Below are 20,221 nucleotides of genomic sequence, written 5' to 3' on the forward strand. Positions count from 1 at the left end.
GGGCGGCACGGGCGGCGCGGGGCTCTCGGCTCCTGAGGCACCCGAGGCGCCGGGGAGGCCCCAGCGGGGCGGTCCCGGCCGGGCTGTGCCCAGCGGGGCTGTCGCTGTCCCCGGCCCCTCGCGTGTTGCCGGGCTGCGCTCGGAGGCGCGGTGCCTGCAGGAGCTGTGCCCCCGCCCCGGGCAGGTGGCGCCCCCGCCCGCCGGGCTGGGCTCTCCCGAGGCGGGCTCTCCTGCTCTGCGCTGCCGGGCTCCGCTCGGAGCGGCCGCCTGTAACACCTACGTAAGTCTGAGGCCTCTCCCTGCTCGGCCCGAGCGCTCCCGCCGTGCGGCGCGTCCGGGGTGCAGCGCCCACAAATCCCGGCTGGAGGCGGCGGCTCCTGTGGATAAGGCTGGGCAGAGTAATTCGTGTGCCACTCCCCAGCAAAATGATTTCTTCCCTAACGCTATTTCCTTCATCTTTTACAAGTGTCTTCCCAGACCACCTGCAGTTTTCTTTACCTGTTTGAAGTAAACGCGTTTCCTGAAGCTGCTGAGATACAGTAAAAATTTTATTTTGCTTTCTGTAAGCAAGATTTAGGGGTTCTAAAGTGGCGTGTACTCAAGATTTATACCGTTGTTGAAATTATCCCCCCTGTTTTCCTGAAAAGGGCTTTGAAAATGGCTTAGATGTTTATGATGTTAGTGTTGACAGCGAAGTTCGCTAAGTTTTGAAGGAATAGCCTGAAACAGAGATAGTAGGGTCCAAGTATTAAAATCTTTGCTATTGAAAGAATTACATATTAAAATTAAATGTCAAGGGGAAGTTAATCCTGGTGTTCCTTTTTCTCCTGAGTCAAATGTGTTTAATGGTTATGGTTGTCTTTTCAATCATATTGACGAGCAAATAGTTTATTAATTCCTATTACCAGAAATGTAAGAGCGTTGATAACAAGACTTGTTACATTCCTAAACTCAGTCTCCTGAAGATCTAGGCCTTACTTGTGTTACTTTAGTACAATAAAAAGAAGAATTAAAATGTTCATTGGGTGTCTACTGCTTCATACCAGCAGCTGAAGTACTACACTGCTTTGATTTGTTCTGAGGGCTGTTATATCAAATGCTGTTGCATGTTGAATTGGGTATTTAAGTAAGGAAAGGTTTTCTTGGCCCTAGAGTTCTTGCTGTATGGTGAGCCATGCTGTCACTGTTCAGAAATTGTTCAGTGCTTAGCCTCCGCAGCCACCTGAATGGAATGTGAATTTGTTTACAGATGAGATACATTCATCCTGTCTCAGATGGGTGGAAAAATGCAGCTTGTAGCTGTTTGCTAAAATGTGTAAATAGTAACAAGTTTTGCAGTACTTCTGTGGATTTGCCACCCAGCACCCCTTTCTATCTAGAAACATGAATTAATACCTTGGCTCTGTGTGTTGATCAGCCCCATCAGGACCTAGAGCATAAGATAAATGTTTATCTTACAGATTGGTGTACAACCTGGGAGAGGTGAGTCCTGCTCCCAGGTTCCAGGATGGTCATTTTTATTGTATATTGATGAAGGTCATTTCAATTTAGGTCTTTGCAGATTGAGTCTGTGATCTTTCCAGACGTGAATGTACATTCCTCAGAAGCAAATCTCTGTTGTTTCAGATTTCCAGCTCAAGGTGTGTGCATGTGTGCTGATTTTCCAATGAAGTACATCCTGGTAACTGGTGGTGTCATCTCGGGCATTGGCAAAGGGATCATTGCGAGCAGCATTGGCACCATCCTGAAATCATGTGGTCTTCGTGTCACTGCAATCAAAATTGATCCTTACATAAACATAGATGCTGGAACCTTTTCCCCATATGAACATGGTATGAAGATAAGTGCTGTTCCCTTTCACAAATGGTGTTTACAAGTTGTTTTATCATTCTTTTGAAAGTTTATTGCTTACTGTGTTCTCAAGGACACTGTCTGCTCTAAGTTAAGAAACAGAAGCCTGTGTTTTTGAAGATACTGTTATGAGCAGATGCTTTCTTTCTCAAAAATCCCACTTTACTGGGAAAATCCTAGCTGTAAGACTTGTTCAGTTAATGCTGTCTTCAGTTCAACTTGATTAAAAACCCCTTTTAAACAGTGCTATGAAACTTACTTGAAACCTAAGTCCTTAAGAGTTACTTGAGAATGCTTTTCTCTGGGTATCAGGGCCTTCTAATATAAGTGCCTTCATGAGAGTTAGCTTAAGTTCTCATTTTAGTAAAAAAAAATTATTCAAAAACATTAGTGAATCTTAGAGAACCTAAGTTCATTAAAGTGGAGTGTTGTACTTTGGTGGAATATACATTCCTGTAGTCCATTTTTTTTTCTGCATTAATCATGTAATTTGTTTTGCCATTGATTTTATTGGGTCATGGCAAAATATTTACAGTTTTTCTGAAGAGTTTTCCAGCCTTAGCTCAAGATCTAGTAAGTTGAGTTCAGAATTTAGAGACTCTTTAGAGGGCTGAGAAAAGTGTGAACCTGAAGGGTATTTTAAGTGGATTTTTCAGGGTCAGAAATAACCCATGTTGTGGGCATGGATGAAACAACTGACTCAGAAATGGTGATGATGTTTGAAGGAGCATTTTTCTTCATCATAACATTACTCCTGATTGAAGCCTCAGTCTTTAAAATAGATCCAATCAACGAGAATTTATAGTGAAACACTTTGAACATGTATAATAATTCATGTTTACAAAAGCATAGTTTTTCTCTCCTGCTGGTAAATGAATATTTTATTTGTTGCTGATTTATGATTCCTAGAGGTTGTTTTCTTCCAGTGAAGGATTACTCTGCTGTTGAAATGCTGGTTAAATATTTATGTGGCTTAAATATTTTGGCAATGTAATTTACATTTTATTTGCAAAACTATATGTATCTGAGGGATGGACATTAGATATAAAACTGACTTGGATATTAAGTCATACAGAGTGACAATGCAGGTTTGGTTGCATTTTGGACTTTATTGATATGTTGTTGTCATACATAATTTAATTTTTTTTTCCTTCTGTTTTAAGATGTCTGTGGAATTCCTGCTGTGTGTTTCATAATTTCTGATTATTTTGTTGTTTTTCTGTCTGCTTTTGCTTTCTTTTTCAGGTGAAGTTTTTGTGTTGAATGATGGTGGAGAAGTTGACTTAGATTTGGGAAATTATGAGAGATTTTTGGACATCAGTCTCTATAAAGATAACAATATCACCACTGGAAAGATATATCAGCATGTCATTAATAAAGAAAGACATGGTGATTATCTGGGAAAAACCGTTCAAGGTAATATTTTTAATTTTGTATGTTTTTGTAATTTTAATTTTTAATTTTTGTATTTTTTAATTTTAGTCCATTCAGTCTTCACAAAAGTGGGGATCAGCTAGAACAGGTTACTTCTTGCTCTGCCACCTTCCTCCTTTCTCCCTTCCAAAAGATATGGGCATATTCCTGTAATGTTTGGCTTCTGGGCTCATGGAAAGGAGAACTAGAGGAAGGACCTAGTAGTTTCTTCTTGGCTTTCTGTTCACTTAACCCCTTTTGCATGCAGAAATTAGGATATGGACCTAAAGTAAGCTGTGCTTGCCTTCTTTGGTTTTGTTTTGTAGTTGTTCCACACATTACTGATGCAGTTCAGGAGTGGGTAATGAATCAGGCAAAAGTTCCTGTGGATGATGACAAAAAAGAGCCACAAATCTGTGTAATTGAGGCAAGTATAGAACCTTTTAGGTTGTTTATCTACAGTGAACATGATGAGCTTCTTTGCTTTCTCTTTGCTCCTTACTGTAAAGGGGTCAGACTGAAGTTTCATGGAGAGCAGAAATTCAAAAACACGTTCTGTGTTCTTTGGTTTGGTCTTATCTCTACAACTTCCATTTACTTGAATAAATCCACTCTAGAATACAACTGAAATTGAGCTTCTTAAGAGCTCATTACCTTAGAGAATTAAAGCAGTTACTGTAATGTGAACTGCCTATTCCAAGATCCAGATGTTTGACTGAAGCTTTATACTGTTAATAGTATTGAGAAATCTTGTGTAATACCTGAAATCTCCTGTGGTCTGTAGGAGAGCCTTTAACTTTGTAGCTTCCATAGAACTTCAAATGCTCATCTTGTTGATTGTGGTCATGCTTAAAGGAATATATTTAAACAATGTGTAAGTTTGTTTCCCACTTTCTGATGTTATCTTTGGTGGTAACTTTGTTAATTACTTAACCTGCTGATGTTCTGCACGATGGAAACAAAGAGTTTGACCCACCTGTAGTAGGGTACTGAGACAGCTGGATGAAAGCCAGTAATTGCTAGTAGCACTATTACAGCAGAAAATAATGAAAAAAAGATTATAGTTGTGAATTTGGCAGAACATGTCACAGATTTAATGCCAGAAGTGAGCTCTGCAATCAATAGTACCATAAACTTTGTGACCCAGCAGCAGAATTACTCAGTGTTTCTTATGCAGAAGAATCTGCCTTGATTGAGATACACTTACCACTATACCTATAGATTTTTTAAAGATGTTCACAGTGGGAGTCAATATGAAAAAGTAAATACAAAAGTTGCACAAAAACATAAATAAGTGATGGTCATATCAGTCCTTTAACTACAGTTTTTTCAGGTTTTTTTTGGGTTTTGGTTTGGAGGGTTTTTTTTGTTTGTTTGGTTTTGTTACATTCATACCTCTAGCCTGACAAAATTATTTTTCTTTAGTACTCTAAAAAGAATTGTAATATGTTTCCATTGTAAAATCCTGAAGGAGGTTAGACTAAATGTGTGTAATGTGCAAATATAGTTGTCAGTTTTTCTGGTACTGGATGAACAGAAATATGTAATTCTGTCGAAAACCACTTGGTGGCACAAAAAGATCGTTCTGGAATACAACTATTTCATCAGACTTGTGTGCAAAGCTGCTTTATTCAGTGCTCAGTCTGCTGTAGCTCCCTGTGTCCTTGAAAGGCATCTGATTTCTATCTTTATAAATAAATTTCAGAATGGATTTAGTCTTGCATTTTGGTTTGATAATAAACAATTATTGGTGTTGGAAAGCTGTGATAATATTGAGAAATGTCTATATCTAGTTAATCACAAGTATTTTTTAATCTGACAGGAAATAAAGTTTTCCTATACAAAAACCTTTGCATCAGTTTAACTATTGATTGCTGGTTCACCACTTTGAAGGCAGTGTGAGGCATGTATTATTCAGCAGCACCACACATCTTCCCATGGGAAGCTTGTGTATTTGGTGGAAAGTGAACATAACAAAACTGGAAAATTGTTTAATGTTTTCCACAAGAAACAAACCGTGCAGAGTAGATAAAAGCACTTTGTAGAGTATATTTGCGCATTTCAATTGTCAGGGTTTTTTTTTCAGATAAAAGTTTCAGAAAACATCTTGAAATATATGAGACTTTTTTTATTTTGTGTTTGCATTCTGCCACTCTGACATATCCATTTCCTTTTCAGCTGGGGGGAACCATTGGAGATATTGAAGGAATGCCATTTGTTGAAGCATTTAGACAGTTTCAGTTCAAAGCAAAAAGAGAGAACTTCTGTAATATCCATGTTAGCCTAGTACCACAGGTAAGTTATTAGAGTTAATATTATAAATTTTAATCTATATTGGCTTTATATTTGTTCACTTGTCTCATTAAGCCTTTCATGCTGGAGTCAAGTCAAGACCACTGTAACTCCTTGTACAGGACTGAAAGGATTTTTTCATTTGAACTCTAAATTTTGCTTCACTACTCACTGGGGATATTTTGGTAAGCAAAGGTTTGTAATGATGATAGACTTCACCTTCTACAGACAAAAAGGTAATTACCAACTACAGCTGTGGATTAGAGAATTGAACAGCAATTGGTAGGATCAATTCTGTGTAATTGAGAACAAAATTACTTATTACATGTGAATATCTCAAAAACAGTCACTGGAGGCTTTTTGCTGTGTTGGACATTCTCCATTTTTTAGCCAAATCCAACTTTTGGAATATTCTTCTTCTTCTGTCCAAACCAATTACATGGAAATTTTTCTCTGAAAACAAAAACAGCAAAATAAACTTGACCTGAATTGGAACCCTGTGGTTTCATCACAGTATTTCATATACAAGTGATAACAGTGGTGTCATTTCTGTTCCTGGCATATTATGGCTCTCTTTAGATATGTTTATTTCCCGCAAATATTACTTGCAATGAATTTTGTCTTTTAATCTGTAACTGCTTTGTTAGCAGATATTAGCTGCTATTTGAGCTTTCAAAATGTGCCTTTTCAGCCTAATGCTACTGGTGAACAGAAGACAAAACCAACACAGAACAGTGTTCGAGCACTGAGGGGTCTAGGCTTGTCTCCAGATTTGGTGAGTCAATAAATACTGATTTTTATTTATAGGTCATCTAGAAATATCCTTGCATAACTTGTGTTCAAAGAATAAGCCATAGTCTCTCAGGAGAAATGAGAATTTTAGAAGAAATGCAAAATATGTGCTGGATAGCTCCATTAAAGCCACAGGAAATCAAATTAGTCAAAATCACTCTAAGCTAACTTAATTTAACTAACTTCTTGCAATATCTTGGGACTGTAGCTAGGTTCTTCAAAGGCATCTTTTTTATAAAAATAATTCTTCACTGCTAAAAATAACTGAAAACTCAATTCACTTTGTAGAAAGACATGAATGTTTCTGTTTTCTTGTAACATTCAGATTTTTTTTTGCATTATTAAGAAGAGGCAATGTGTATATCCTAAAAAAGAAAAATTATTCTTAAGATAGTTACACAACTAAATTTTGTGTTGTGCTTCTTTTTGTTTTTATTTTGAGCTCTTTCATTTAACATTTATGAATGAATGTGTTTTTAACTACAAAACCAATGGATTTTGAAATATAGGATGTGTAAGGTGTCTTTGGTGTGAAGTGGCTGTGACATGATAATCATAACCAGCTTGTGGAAGGAAAGACTTTTATTAATGTAATGCTGTACTGTGTTCCAAGTTTCAGGGCCTAATCTCCAAAATCCCCCTTGAAGTGCTCATTGCATAGGAAAGTTGCCTGTTCTTTTTGAAGGCCTTTAAGGCAATTGCCAGGGCCTGACTTCTCCCTCCCCACCAAAAAATGATTTTTTTTAAAAACCTGTTAAGTGGGTGTATGTAAGAAAAGGAGAACAGACAAACACAGTGACTGGCTTGCATCTTGGGTTCTTGCCTGGGGCAGTTCTGGGACTGCCAGGAGCACAGTATCATTTTTGGTTTTTGGCTGCTGCTGTTGACACCTGAAGCAGGGACAGCTCTCACTTGAGATGCAGCCTCTTGGTGCCCTCATAAAGTTCCTTGAGTGCAGCTTCAGCACAATATTTAAATGGTTGCTGTCTTGGCCAGGCAGCACATGGGGCAGCTCCTACAGCTGAGCCTGTTCCATCCAGTTCTGAATCCCTGCTGCCTCCCTGCCTGCTCCAGGCATCCCTGGGGGGGCTGCTCAGCTCTGTGTGCCCCAGCCTCTCTGTTCTGAGTGCCAAATGTGCTGTGGCTGCAGAGATCCTGTGCTCTGATGCAGCACTTTGAGTGTGCACTTGTCAGAGCTGCCCTGTTGGATTCAATTGTTCCTCATTTTGTGTTATGTTCCTTTGCAGTGCATCTCTCCCATTTTTATTGTAGCTTTGCTATTTTTGTGCTGGCTCTGATGTTTTTGATTTCTGTGTCTGCATTAGCTTTAAATTTGTCTCCACAAGATGGATGATAGATTTCAAAGTGGGTTTACTCATGTGCTTGTACTATCAAGGTTTATAAATTATACCTTCAGATTCAAACTGTACCAAATTTTACAAATGAATTGTGCTTAAGTGAATAGAATGTACAATTTGTTTCCTAATTACCTTTTGATCTAAAAGCACACTAATTTTCCCTTATACTTGGCATTTTTTTTTCTGTTTCTAGAATTACTTCTAAGGTTAGGGTAAGTTAATTAGACTCCATCAGTATTAATGTAGCTAAGCTGCATTAGCAAGGTGATCAAAGGGCAGCTACAAGTTTCTGAGCAAAAGGGCTGGATGAATTAAGTAGTTGCATTTGCTTGAAAGATGGGGAAAGTAATGAAGTAGCCTTGTAACAGGATCATCTTATGTTTTGTTATGCTTTCAGGTTTCAAAATAACTGAAGGGAGTGGACTGAGTAATAAGTAGGCACTTTACTAGAGCAGTTCTGCATTTTGATCTAGTTGCCTGGAGTTACATAATGCACAAAAAGACCCTTTCCAACAAACACCAAAGCATATGGTGTTTGTTTAAAAATAATTTTAACCAATGATTTTTTTCATTGGTTAAAAATTATCAATATTTTCTAAAATTACTGGGGTTTAAATGTATCTGCAAAATACTAGCACCAGTAAAAACTCCATACAATTCTTAATTAGTTTTCTCCTCTTTGGCCTCGTTTTTGTCATGATGTCTAAATTAAGAAGATGCTGAAATACTGAAATACTCATGCATGTAAGCTAAGTAGTATTTCTCTCAATTTAAATCTGATCATATTGATTACAATATTTCTTTTGATTCATCATATTCATTATTATAGAGCTGCTAGACTTGAGGCAAAGAGTATTACAATAGTAGTTGCAAGAAATAAGATTATGAGGAAGGAATATTACAGAGAATGCCAATGAAAGATGAATGAAAATTGGTCAGTATGAGCAGGTGACGGATTTGCTTCTGCCTTGCTAGTACATATTTGTGAGCTCTGATATATCCTAGAACTTCAAAAGGGGGAAAGAGTAAAAAAAGGCACATTTGTTTATGTTCTGCTTCCAAAAGAGATGAATTTCACTATGAAATATTGAAGATCTTCTATTGGTTTGCAGAGTAAATATTTGAAGTTTTTCCCCCTCTTGTGACAGATAGTCTGCAGAAGTGCAAAACCTATAGAGATGGCCGTGAAAGAGAAGATTTCCATGTTTTGTCATGTGGAGCCTGAGCAGGTCTGTATTTCAATATTACATGTGGGAAAGTATACTAATATTTCTGTACATTTCTCTTTTCAACTTCTGACTGTTTCATTCATATGTGATTGTTTTTATAATTTTTTATCTTGCTATTATGGATGCCATACCATTTTCAAAATATCAGGAGTACATATGTTAAGTTTTATGTCAGACAGTCATTAATAATTTAAATGTGTGTTGAGTAAAAGCTAATAAAAAACAGATTTTGAGTGCATGGTTAGTTGTTATACATAGCATGAAACTGTACAGTTTTCACAACCGTGGCTGGTTTTATTCATTATTTATTATTATGTAGTTCTTGCCCATAAATCATCTCAGGTGATTGTAATAATGGATGAACAAAGTGTGGTTAAATCTTGGTGATTTGCTTCTGTCCACAGGTGGTCACAGCCACGTGAACACTCTTACTGTGATTATATGTAATAGGCTAATTATGCCCTTAAGCATGTATCTACTGTGTAGTTATATATTCTCCTATAATTCATGTGTGGTTTTTCCCCCAATAGTTTACAATTAATTGCTATTCAAATATTACTTTTGATTAATTCACTGCTCTTTAAATTTTTTTGCAAGTGAGAGCATTTTACGTTTCAATGTTCTGGATAATGCTGAAGGTACAACAGATTCAGATTGAATGGGCACACAGAGAGGCAGGGGGCAGCACACACATGTACAAGGTTTGTGATGAGCAGAAGCAGCTCAGGGGTAACAGAGTATCCTTTACTGTTCATGTCTTGAGAACACTTGTGCTCAGGATTCTGAGCTCTGTGACCTCAGGTAAACCAAGCACAATCACTTTCATTGCTGGCAGCTTGGATGCAGTTTATAAATGTGTTCTGAACAAAAAGGTCCTTAGATGGACTGTACTCAGTAATTACAGAGCCTAGTTCACCAACAGCATAATTTTAGGAGACTTTGTCACAACCAAATTGAGTCTGTTTTGTTAGGTTTAATTTGTTTTCTTGCTTTCATGCTTAATACTCCTCAAGCTTGTGAGAGGGGAGGAAAGAACTGCTAGCAGGCATGAGTGTTTGTGGAGCCAGATGTTTGCATTAAAACTGATGCATTGATAGGCTTGACAAGCATGTATGATGGTGTGAAGGAGAAGTAAAACACATTTTTCCTTTTTGAGTAACTTTTTTCTTGTAGATTTAATAGAACCTTAAATATTAGCTGTTCTGTCCTGCTCTTTCAAATATTTAAAAACCAGAATGTGTGTAGAATAAAAAATGCATGTAGTATCCAAAAGCAGAATGAATGTTTCCTATGAAAAATTTACATAAGTTTTTTATGTTCTGCCTTTTTTTTGTTAGGTGATATTTATTCATGATGTTTCTTCTACTTACCGAGTGCCAATCCTATTGGAGGAGCAAGGCATCATTAAGTATTTTAAACAGAGGCTAAATTTACCTATTGATGACCAGCCAAGTGATCTTCTAATGAAGTGGAAGAAAATGGCTTGCAGGTATTCTACATCCTGCTGCTTTCTCTAGAAGTGCTGTAATTCCAGGTCGGTTTTAGCTGATATGAAGTCTGGACTGGACTGACTGGGTTAGTGCTGATGGACACCTGTGAATAGTGTGGGTTTAAAACCACTGGCAGTTTGGAAATTTAGGGGGATATTTTGTGGAGTTAAAGAAAAAGCAAACACTGTTGAAATGTGGGGTTTTTTTTGGTTTTTGGTTTTTTTTTTTGTTTTTTTTTTTGTGAAATTTGGTGTAGTAACTGAAGAACTTGTTTTTGTCAGATACGAAAGGTTGCTGAAGGTGTGTTCCATAGCTCTCGTGGGCAAGTACACAAAGCTAAGTGACTGCTATGCATCTGTTTTCAAAGCTCTGGAACACTCTGCACTGGCAATTAATTACAAACTGGATTTAATGGTGAGCATATTTCTGGCTTTTGCTTTCAGGAATACTTTGATTCTACTGTTGTATCATTCTGTGGTAACCTACTAGTTCCCATCATGTGTGGTAGTTTTAATTCATGTGAAAACTAGAAAATGAATCATGCAGATAAATACAGACTGGCCAAGCATCTCATGTTTTAAAAGAAATGTTTACAGATTTAATTATTTTATTTGGAACTAAACTTACCTGAAAGGAACACTGAAGTTACCCAAAACTGGATCTGATGAAAAAGCAGACTTTATCTGCAAATTTGCATTTACTACCATAGTTAGATTTCACTTGTTTTCATGACACATAGTTTTATGGTGAGCTTGGCAGTCCTGGGTTAACAGTTGGATTCAATGATCTTAGACATCCTTTCCAACTATTTTATTTATTTTATGACTAGAATTATTTATTGACTAGAATTTAATTATTTTATGACTAGAAAAGGGAAAATGTACCAATCTTAAAAAAAAAAGAAAAGGTAAAAAATAGCATTTGGGGAAATGGCAGATGGTCAGCCTTTTCTTGGTCCCTGGGAAGAGCATTAGCTAATACTCTAAAAAAGTTGTTTCTGTGTGCATGAAAAAACAAGAAAATGGGAACAGCCAGAATTGATCCCTGGGGATTTTTAGATGCTGACTGGAAATGATCCTAAGCAGCCTGCTCTGACCTGACTTGCTTTGGGCAGGGAGTGAGGCTGGAGACTTCCCAATGTCCTTTCTGACTTACATGATTGTATCACTGTAGTGTTTTGTACTGACAGCTGCAGAGGGAAAAGTTTTTATGATATGAAAAATAGTTTTGCTTTTAGCAAAAAAGGTGAAAGGTGCCCTGTCTGCAAATGGACAGCAAGCTTCATGTGCTGCTGGTCTTAATTTTGGTGGGGCTTCTGCATTAACAAACATGAAAACTGATGGTTGCTGAGCTCTAGTGCAGTGTTGCAATGTTAACAGACACAGTTCCCACTGTACTTAACTGGATGTCCAAATCTCTTTTTAGTGCTTATGCCCAAAGGCTGTCAGTATAATCCCATGCTCTGAAGGAACTGCTTTATCTGAATGACAAAATGTTGATGCTTCTTTAACTGATAAATGTTCCTTCTTAATATGTTTGGCAAGGAAAATACAGTTGACTCCAACTGTCATTAGTTTCTCTTTCCAACCTCATACTATCATAGTGTCTTTTTAGTTGGTTATGTAATATTCTTCTAGCATAGAATAGTAACATTGAAAAGTAGTTATTTTTCTGTTATATTTTTGATGCCTTCTGGAATGTGGAAAAAGTAGAAAATATTTGCTAGAAAGCAGTTTTGTCTGGGAAACTTTCAGCAATCTCCTTGTCAGTTGCCTTTCTCTGCACACAGGTGAGTTCTGCCATTTCAGATGATCTCATTTTTATGGAGGATGGACTCTACATCAGAATGTGGTTAATTATGTTAATCTGAGAAAAAGGCGGACAAAACCCAGAATCAAACTCTGATCTTTTGTGTCCCTAGTGCAGTACATTGTCCCCTCACTTAACTCTAGTGGTGCATCAGAACCTGGTTTTTTTAAGGACACTAGAGATTCTAATGCAGTATTTCCACTAGGGCATAGATAATGATTCTTTCTCCCCTTCTACCCAAGAGACCCAGGAACACCTTTCTCACAGACAATGCAGATTTTTCCAGTCTTATTATAAGACTGGACAAGCTGTGGCACCTAAAAGTCAGGCAAGGAAAGATCCTGGCCACATCCCATTGGGATGGCAGGAAAAGGTCAGCACCACTCCTTGTTTGGCCCTGGTTGCCCTAGGAGGGTAACCTGGGTTCAGAGTTGCAAATTCTAGTCAATCTGCTTCCCTGGAGGGTGCCAAACAGGGCTGCAGGCAGACACAGCTCCTGAGCTGTGTGCAAAGAAAAGGGCACAGATTGCTGCAGTTAGAGCAAACACTGGATCTTGAAAGCAAATACTGGGTCTTCAGTGAAGTTGTTACAGGTTTATTGGGAAAGTCACTTGAAACTGTTAATAATTTCTCTTAGCACTTGATCATGTACTGTCTACTGCTCCTTCTGTGGAAAAAGAGACCATTTCATTGTATGTTTTTCTTTATTAGTACATAGATTCAACAGAACTTGAACGTTCTATGGAAGCAGAGAACTCAGTGAAATATCACCAGGCATGGCACAAACTGTGCAAAGCAGAGTAAGTGACACTGGGCATTCTGTATCCTAAATGCAGACTATGGTATTTATTTCATGTGATGAAAAATGATTCAGTAAATTAAATAATTTCTCAACGTGTCCAGACTTTTGTTCCGTATGTGAAAGGATAAATTGAATGTGTGGTGAAAAACTTCAGCAAATTGAAGTATCAACATATATCCTCAAAGTCTGCTTAATCTCTTTAGACAAATTGCAGTTTTTTTGCTTGTTGGTTTAGGGTTTTGATTTTTTGTGAAAAAATCAGAAAAGTGATATTTTGATGTGAAATGTGCTTGTAAATGCACACTAAAAATGTCTTTGTTAAGAATCATTGCTAGGATTTCAATTTGTATTTTTAAAGTGATGTTGTTTCTTGTCTAGATGCATTTTGGTTTTTTGGTATTAAAAGATCTAAATTTTGGGCGTTAGGATTTTAAGCAGTGAATATGTAGCTAGTTTATTTGAGCAATATTTATTTAAGCAGTGGGAATTTCACTGTGAAATGTGATATTGGTCAGATGAGAATTGGGGTAGGTAGATGAAATAAATCTCCGATTTTTAATGTCTTTGTATTCTGAATGTTCATATGAAATATGCCTTTCATGAATTGTGCTTGCTTAGTTTTAACTTCAAGAGTCTTCAAGTTGTGTGGATTCCTCTGCTGGCTTGATTCTACATGTATATTCTTTTCTATATGGCTGTCATTACAGTGGCATTCTGGTCCCAGGAGGTTTTGGAATTAGGGGAACAGAAGGCAAACTCCAAGCTATCTCCTGGGCAAGAACAAAGAAAAAACCTTTTCTTGGTAAGATCATTAGAGTGAGAAATTGCTGTGTTTAGGAGATGTATAGCAAGCTAATTGATTTGATTAAAAAAAGACAAACCCCCACATTAGAGAAGGGTCCTGTCTTAGGGAAGTATGTGTGATGTTGTGACTATCTGCCATGTAGAGAATTCCCAGGAGCATAGTCTTGTGCCACATCTACTGTATGAGGAAGGGAAAAAAACCAATCCCTTCTGCAAAGGTTTAATTTACATGTACAAAAGTGGAGAGTCTTTGCTTCTCATTGTAATTATATCACTATAATTCTCTTTAGTAAACAGTATGCAGAAAACATAAATATCTTTGGATCACTTTTGCTATATTAAAGGTTTTTTGTTTTAATTTACTGCTATATGTTATTACAGTGAAGTAAAAAATATCATCTGGCCTATAAGCTAAGTGCTTTTTGTGTACCTCTGAGGCTTTGCTTCCCACTCCACATTTCTTACTTTTAAGTGTCTGAGTAGTTGCCAAAGCAAAGTTTGAATCTGTATATACCCAGGCTTTCAGCTTCTGTTTGTCTTTGCAATAATTATTGGTAAAATAGATGAGAGGAATAAAATATCTTTGAAAGGGCTTAAAGTGCATAATTGTGTCACGTATATTTATAATGTGCCAAGTGTGAAGTGTGAGTTTTACATTGAGCAGCCACTTTTGGTTTAGGTTTTTTGTAAGTCTGTGTATATGCAATGAATACCAAGATTTCAAAGCAGTCAAGTTTAAGACAGAGCAGCAAGTACTTAGTCCCACTCTTCAGCCTGGAAATTCTGGAGTTTTTGTTTTCTCTTCTAGGAGTTTGCCTGGGAATGCAGTTAGCAGTTGTGGAATTTGCAAGAAACTGTTTGAATTGGGAAGGTGAGCTCAGTAGACTGGTGTGAATATGATTTATTTAGAGGGACTTTTATTCTCTGTGTGAAATGTATGTCTATTATTAGAACTGTTTACAGATCCTGTGGTTTTTAGATACTTAGCCCTTGCAGCAAGACCATTTTCAGCTAAGTACCCTGTGCTACCTCTCTGTGCAAGGGAGGAAGAACTCTTTGTTATGTGCATTGTTTGAAATCTGCTTTTTGATCTAAAGAGTGTAGAAGAAAGTGTGCTTAGAGTTCACCTCTGTAGTCTCTTTCTGAAGTGTGCTGGTGGTGAGAAGTAAAAGCTGAGTTTTCTTACTTGCCTTCATTGGCCAGAGTGGCCAAACAAGAGCCATTCAGTAGTAGTATGAAGAGATTTAACTTACCAACAATTTCTAGTACTAAGAGCTGAGAGGAAAGTATTTTGGAAAGCAGGAAAGGGAACTTCTGTGTCTGAGGTCATATGCTTCCTATGATTGCTTCAAAAGTGATGCAGGATGCATTTCAACTCATGAGATTGTAACATAAATGTAGACAAGCCCTGAAATGCCACAGAGCTGTTATGAGTTTGTAGTGCATGTAGAGCAAATGTGCTGTGCTTACTTTGAGCTTCTGTTCCAGATGCAAATTCTACAGAATTTGACCCAGACACAAAAAACCCAGTTGTAAGTACTGTTTCTTCCCTGCATGTGTTTTGTGAACATATGTCTTTCTTAAAAAGAGAATTTGACTCTGTGTTACTTAAAATTTATCTATATTTCTATGTGGTAGGACATGAGGTGGTATCTCCTGTCTTTACTCAGTATTGCTTAGAAAGGTATTTTCCTTTGATAGTCTCTTGCCATTGCCTATTTGTTTCTGTGAATTGCCTTAGCTTTATTTTTGTAACTTTTCTAATGGTTTCCTTGTGTGTAAACTCATGCTGGGAGTAGACAATAATTATCAAGTTGGCTTTACTAGGGAATAAAATATAAAAGGGAGCTGAAATGTGTAGCACAAGCTATTACCAAAATAAAAATTTGTATGACAAGATAAGGAGTAAATGGAAATGGGTTGGAAAATTCTTATATTTCCTATATATATATAGTAAAAATAACCACCACAGCCATCCTCCCCATGCATCTTATGATCCTCCTTTTGACAAAAATGTCAATGCCCCAGATATGGCAGGGCTCTCTGCATCATATTCCGATGATAGGATTTTAGAGTGGATTTCACCACATTTCTAATGTAGTAAAACTTATAAGTGATCAGGTAAAGGGGGTTTTTAAGAAAATGAAAAAGAACAGAAGTAAATATGAGAAATAAAGCAGCATCTTGGTGTGAGATGTAAAAATTTGCTCTAGTGACAAATGAAGTAGGTTGCTCACAGTGACCTACTGTTTCTCTATGAATTTCCTTCAAAATAATTTTGTTGGGATTTACAAGTAAAACATACTTTTTCACATCTGCTTAGTCTGAAATGTGCAAATAAGAGGGTTTTTAGAGCATTTGCTCAGATTGTCAAAGTTGCTTGTTTGCATAGGAAAGATAATCTAGTCTGAACTTCTGAGGGTAAATTAAAGACCTTCAGAGTTGCAGGGTAGACTTGCTGCTAGAATTTGGTGGTATTTGGAGAAGTCCACAGGTGAGTGAAGGGAGACTTTTGGCATGAAATTTGTGGTCTTGCCATAGTTAGAAGTCTCTTCCTTTCTCCTTGATTATGTGCAAAAATGTACTCTCTCTCTGCAGGGGTCAATTTCATAATAGCAATGTGTTGTAAAATGTGGAAGATGTTGAAAGCTTACTGTGGAATTTTAGGTTAGAACAAGATAGAGCACAGAAGAGTGATTCTGGGGCATCCTTATTTCTAGAGCTTTTTGAGTGTCAGTTTTATTTAATGATATTTATTTAATTCGAGTGTCAGTTTTATTTAATGGTGTTTAACTGGGTGATCTGCAGTTTACATTCAAGGGCAAGTAAGGTAGATTGTTAAAGAGAAAATTATGTGTACATAAAGTTAAGAAAATAATGGAGTGAATGTGTCATAGAAGATTAATACATTGTTTATGATGGAAGTGTTGCCATTGCAGTGTGTATAATGGATATTCTGTTTTTCTGAGCTGCATTAAGGTTCTGAAATTGGTTATTGACAGTCATATTTCGGCATCTTAATCTGATCTTTGACACTTAAGTTCTGGATAAGAAACAGATGTAAATCATTCCAGGTGGGAGATTTGCACTACCAATAATTATAGCCACTAAATAATCCACCTTAGCAGAGTCCATCTTGTGCTGAAAGCTGTTTAGATATTCTGTGTAATCAATAATAACAGTTGGAAGAGAAGCAGATTACTGAACTATCAAACTGATGTAGATGTTTCATTATCCAAGAAAGTTAATTGGAGTGTATCAGCACTGATAATATCTTGTGATGCCACTGTGCACTAACTTAGGACTGAAGCAGTGTACTTTTCTTTTGGTTTCCCCTCCTTTGAAAACAAAAGAGGGAGGAGAAAGGTACTGGTGAGGCAGTAGTTACATTTCCTTTTATTTTTAAAAAAAAGATAGAACTTGACAGGTGGTTTGGCATGGGAACTGAGGGGCATCATAAAAGATGCAGCTACTTACATTGCTTCTTAATTTGCTAAGCATTCAGGTACTCAGAACAGGACTACTAAAGTTGATAGTTTCATCTAAAGCACTTAGAAAATATTTTGGTCTCTTGTGTTTCTCTTTGTTGACTGCATCTATGTAAATTTGAACGTTTTGCTGCAAATAAAAACTACAATTATCAAGTAGTCCTGTAAGTCAGTATTACACAGAATCACTTAGGTTGGAAAAGACCTGCAAAATCAAGTCCAACCTTAAACCAAATACCACCTTGTCAACTGGACCACAGCCCTAAGTACCACATACATCTGTGTCTTGAACATCTCCAGGGATGATGATCTCACCACATCCCTGGCTGGCCCATTCCAATGCTTAGCAACCCTTTCAGAGAATACATTAGTTCTGATTTCCATCCTGAACCTCCCATGGCACAGCTTGGGGCCCTTTCCGGCCATCCTGTCACTGGCTGCCAGGGAGAATCCCCCGGTGCCCACCTGCTGCCTTTGGGCAGTCGTAGAGATTGATGGGGTCACCCCTGGGCCTCCCTTTGTCCAGGCTAAACCCCAGCCTCCTCAACAGCTCCAGTCAGACTTGTGCTCCAGACCCTTCTTCAGCTCTGCTGCCATTTTCTGGACATACTCCAGCACCTCCATGCCCTTTTGCCCAGGGCAGCTTTCTAGCCACTCTTCCCCAAGCCTGGAGCATTGCCCTAGCTCAGCAGGGCAATGAGGGAGATAAATGAGCTCTGAGAACAGCCCAAGTTCTTGGTTGATTATTTGCAGGTGATGTTCCCATTATGTATTTTTAAGCTTTCTGCTTTACTTCCTAGCCGTTTTAATAAATAATGATAGGTAAATTTTTAGTATTCTTTGCAGGAGGATGGGTGTTCAGAAAGGTCATGCATTTGCTTGAGTGTGGAGCTTGGTATGAATTTTCTCATGCAAATAGTAATTTCACAAATAACTCCTTTAAAGGGAAACAATATGGTCTGAACTGCTAGTGAACTGGATTCAGTGGATGGATGAAGAGTTGTTTTGTTCCATTTCTCTCATCTTCCTTTACTTTTTTAAATGATGCTTTAAATTATGTTATTTGTCAGTTTTATTGCAACTGCATCTAATACTGCTTTGGAAGAAGAAAAAAAAACTTTCTGGAAATGGTTTTCCTTTTTTTTCCTTTGATTTACAAAAGCTAATTTTAATTGTGATCATTGTTCTTCATGAACAATTACATCTTGTATAGGATCATGAGCCTGATCTTACTGCACTGGGTAAAATAGCTGCATTTTCTATATACTCAAGAAATTGTGCAGAAGTATTTTTTGCCAGTAGGTGACACTCTTAAAACATCTTAATTTCCTAGTGCCCATGTTTCCTATTCAGGATGTCAGTAACCTGATTGAATTCCAAAATTTCTAAGGTTGTCTAAGAGATGAAAAGGAATGTATGTCTCACACATGCAAAAAGCATGTCCTAAATTTCTGTGATTGTGATTGTACTTAGGTGTGTGTGTAAATTTAGTAGTGGAGCTTGGTTAGCATAATGTGCATGTGGTGTATTTACTTTTTAAATCAAAGCATATCATTAATTTAAAATATTTTTGCAAACCAGGGAAAAAAACAATACATACAATTTTCTTTCTTTCAAGAAATAACATATTTCAACAACCAAAGGGGTTTTGTAAAAGAATGGCCTGGGAGCATGTTAGGACAATCATATGATGTTTAAACATCATATTTTTTAAGGCTTCTATTCATGCATCACTGGTGTGGAGTACTTTATTCCTCATTTCATTGAGGGGAAATTCAGGGATGGGAACCGCAGTAGTGTGGGATCTTGAATGCACTTCACAGGCTTTGCAATTAAGCCAAGTCTTTAAGTCCTTAAGTAACTTAAGAGATCTATGTGATTTATCAATATAATGGATGATGTTGGTGTTAAAATTCAGTCCAAAACTCCAAGTTCTCTAGTAGGATTAGTCCCTAATCCACTGATTACTTGTCTTCAAAATATCTGTTCTTCATATTTCTCTTTTACTAATTTATTCTTGAAGTAAATAATAATTCCCATGAAAATACATCTGTTACAGGAATCATGCAATGAAAAGGTTAAGACTGCACCAAATAAAGCTAATGAACTTTAACTGCAATAACAGTCACTCAGTTTATATATATACTTGTATGTTCCCATTCACAGAGTCATAACAAAAAAGTACATACTTATGTAAATATAATTTAAAATGAGCAGCTAATGTTGCAGTTATCATACTTGGCATTGTTACGTTGCTATTGAAAATTAGTACTTAATTTTTGAAAAATTTGAACTGCTTGTTTTATGAAGTGTCATCTTTTGTGAATGATGAAACTGAACTGTGAGGAGTATTGGATAGTGTACTGTAGGAAATGCTCCTCAAATGGAATGCTGCACCTTTCTTTTTGTGTGTTTTAGAAGCTGCGTGATTTGAATTTCTCTGGAGATCCAAATAATAGCCCAGGTAGAGCAGAATTTGTTAAATAACACCTCAAATGTAGTGTGAAATAGAAACAGTAGTTCTGGACTAGTTGGAAGGCATTTTAGCTGGAATGTGTGGCTGGTGACTGTGGATAAAACACAATGCAAACATGCTTATTTTTCTGTTAAATCTTTATTCCATATGATTTAAAATAATAACAAATCTGTGGGTTTAGATGTACATGTCATGTAAACAAATGCCAGGCTCTTCTCCAAAGCAGTGATACTCGTCCTTGCAGATGCCTCACTGTCCTGTACCAGTTATCTTTTTTACAATCATCATAAACTCATCAAAGCTGACAGATCCATCCTTATTTTTGTCCAACGATTTAATTATGTTATCAAGTGAGAATTGATCCTGTTTTTATAAGACAAGAATTAAAGGAAAAAAAAGAGAATGAAATGATTAGAT

General features: G+C 37.1%; 1 protein-coding gene across 1 annotated transcript in view; it reads left to right on the forward strand.

Annotated features, from left to right (window-relative positions):
- Positions 1-14: 14 nt before the first annotated feature.
- The window catches only part of CTPS2 (CTP synthase 2), a 56,986-nt gene continuing 36,779 nt past the window's right edge, over positions 15-20,221 (forward strand). Inside the window, exons 1-13 of the mRNA XM_064707984.1 lie at positions 15-280; positions 1,627-1,832; positions 3,097-3,267; positions 3,591-3,691; positions 5,443-5,559; positions 6,248-6,331; positions 8,855-8,935; positions 10,273-10,424; positions 10,707-10,839; positions 12,946-13,034; positions 13,744-13,838; positions 14,649-14,711; positions 15,329-15,372. Coding sequence (XP_064564054.1) covers positions 1,649-1,832; positions 3,097-3,267; positions 3,591-3,691; positions 5,443-5,559; positions 6,248-6,331; positions 8,855-8,935; positions 10,273-10,424; positions 10,707-10,839; positions 12,946-13,034; positions 13,744-13,838; positions 14,649-14,711; positions 15,329-15,372 — 1,314 coding nt within the window. The 5' untranslated portion in view covers positions 15-280; positions 1,627-1,648. The remainder of the gene's footprint in view (positions 281-1,626; positions 1,833-3,096; positions 3,268-3,590; positions 3,692-5,442; positions 5,560-6,247; positions 6,332-8,854; positions 8,936-10,272; positions 10,425-10,706; positions 10,840-12,945; positions 13,035-13,743; positions 13,839-14,648; positions 14,712-15,328; positions 15,373-20,221) is intronic.

The sequence above is a fragment of the Zonotrichia leucophrys genome, chromosome 1, assembly GCF_028769735.1.
Source record: "Zonotrichia leucophrys gambelii isolate GWCS_2022_RI chromosome 1, RI_Zleu_2.0, whole genome shotgun sequence".
NCBI classification, from domain to species: Eukaryota; Metazoa; Chordata; class Aves; order Passeriformes; family Passerellidae; genus Zonotrichia; species Zonotrichia leucophrys.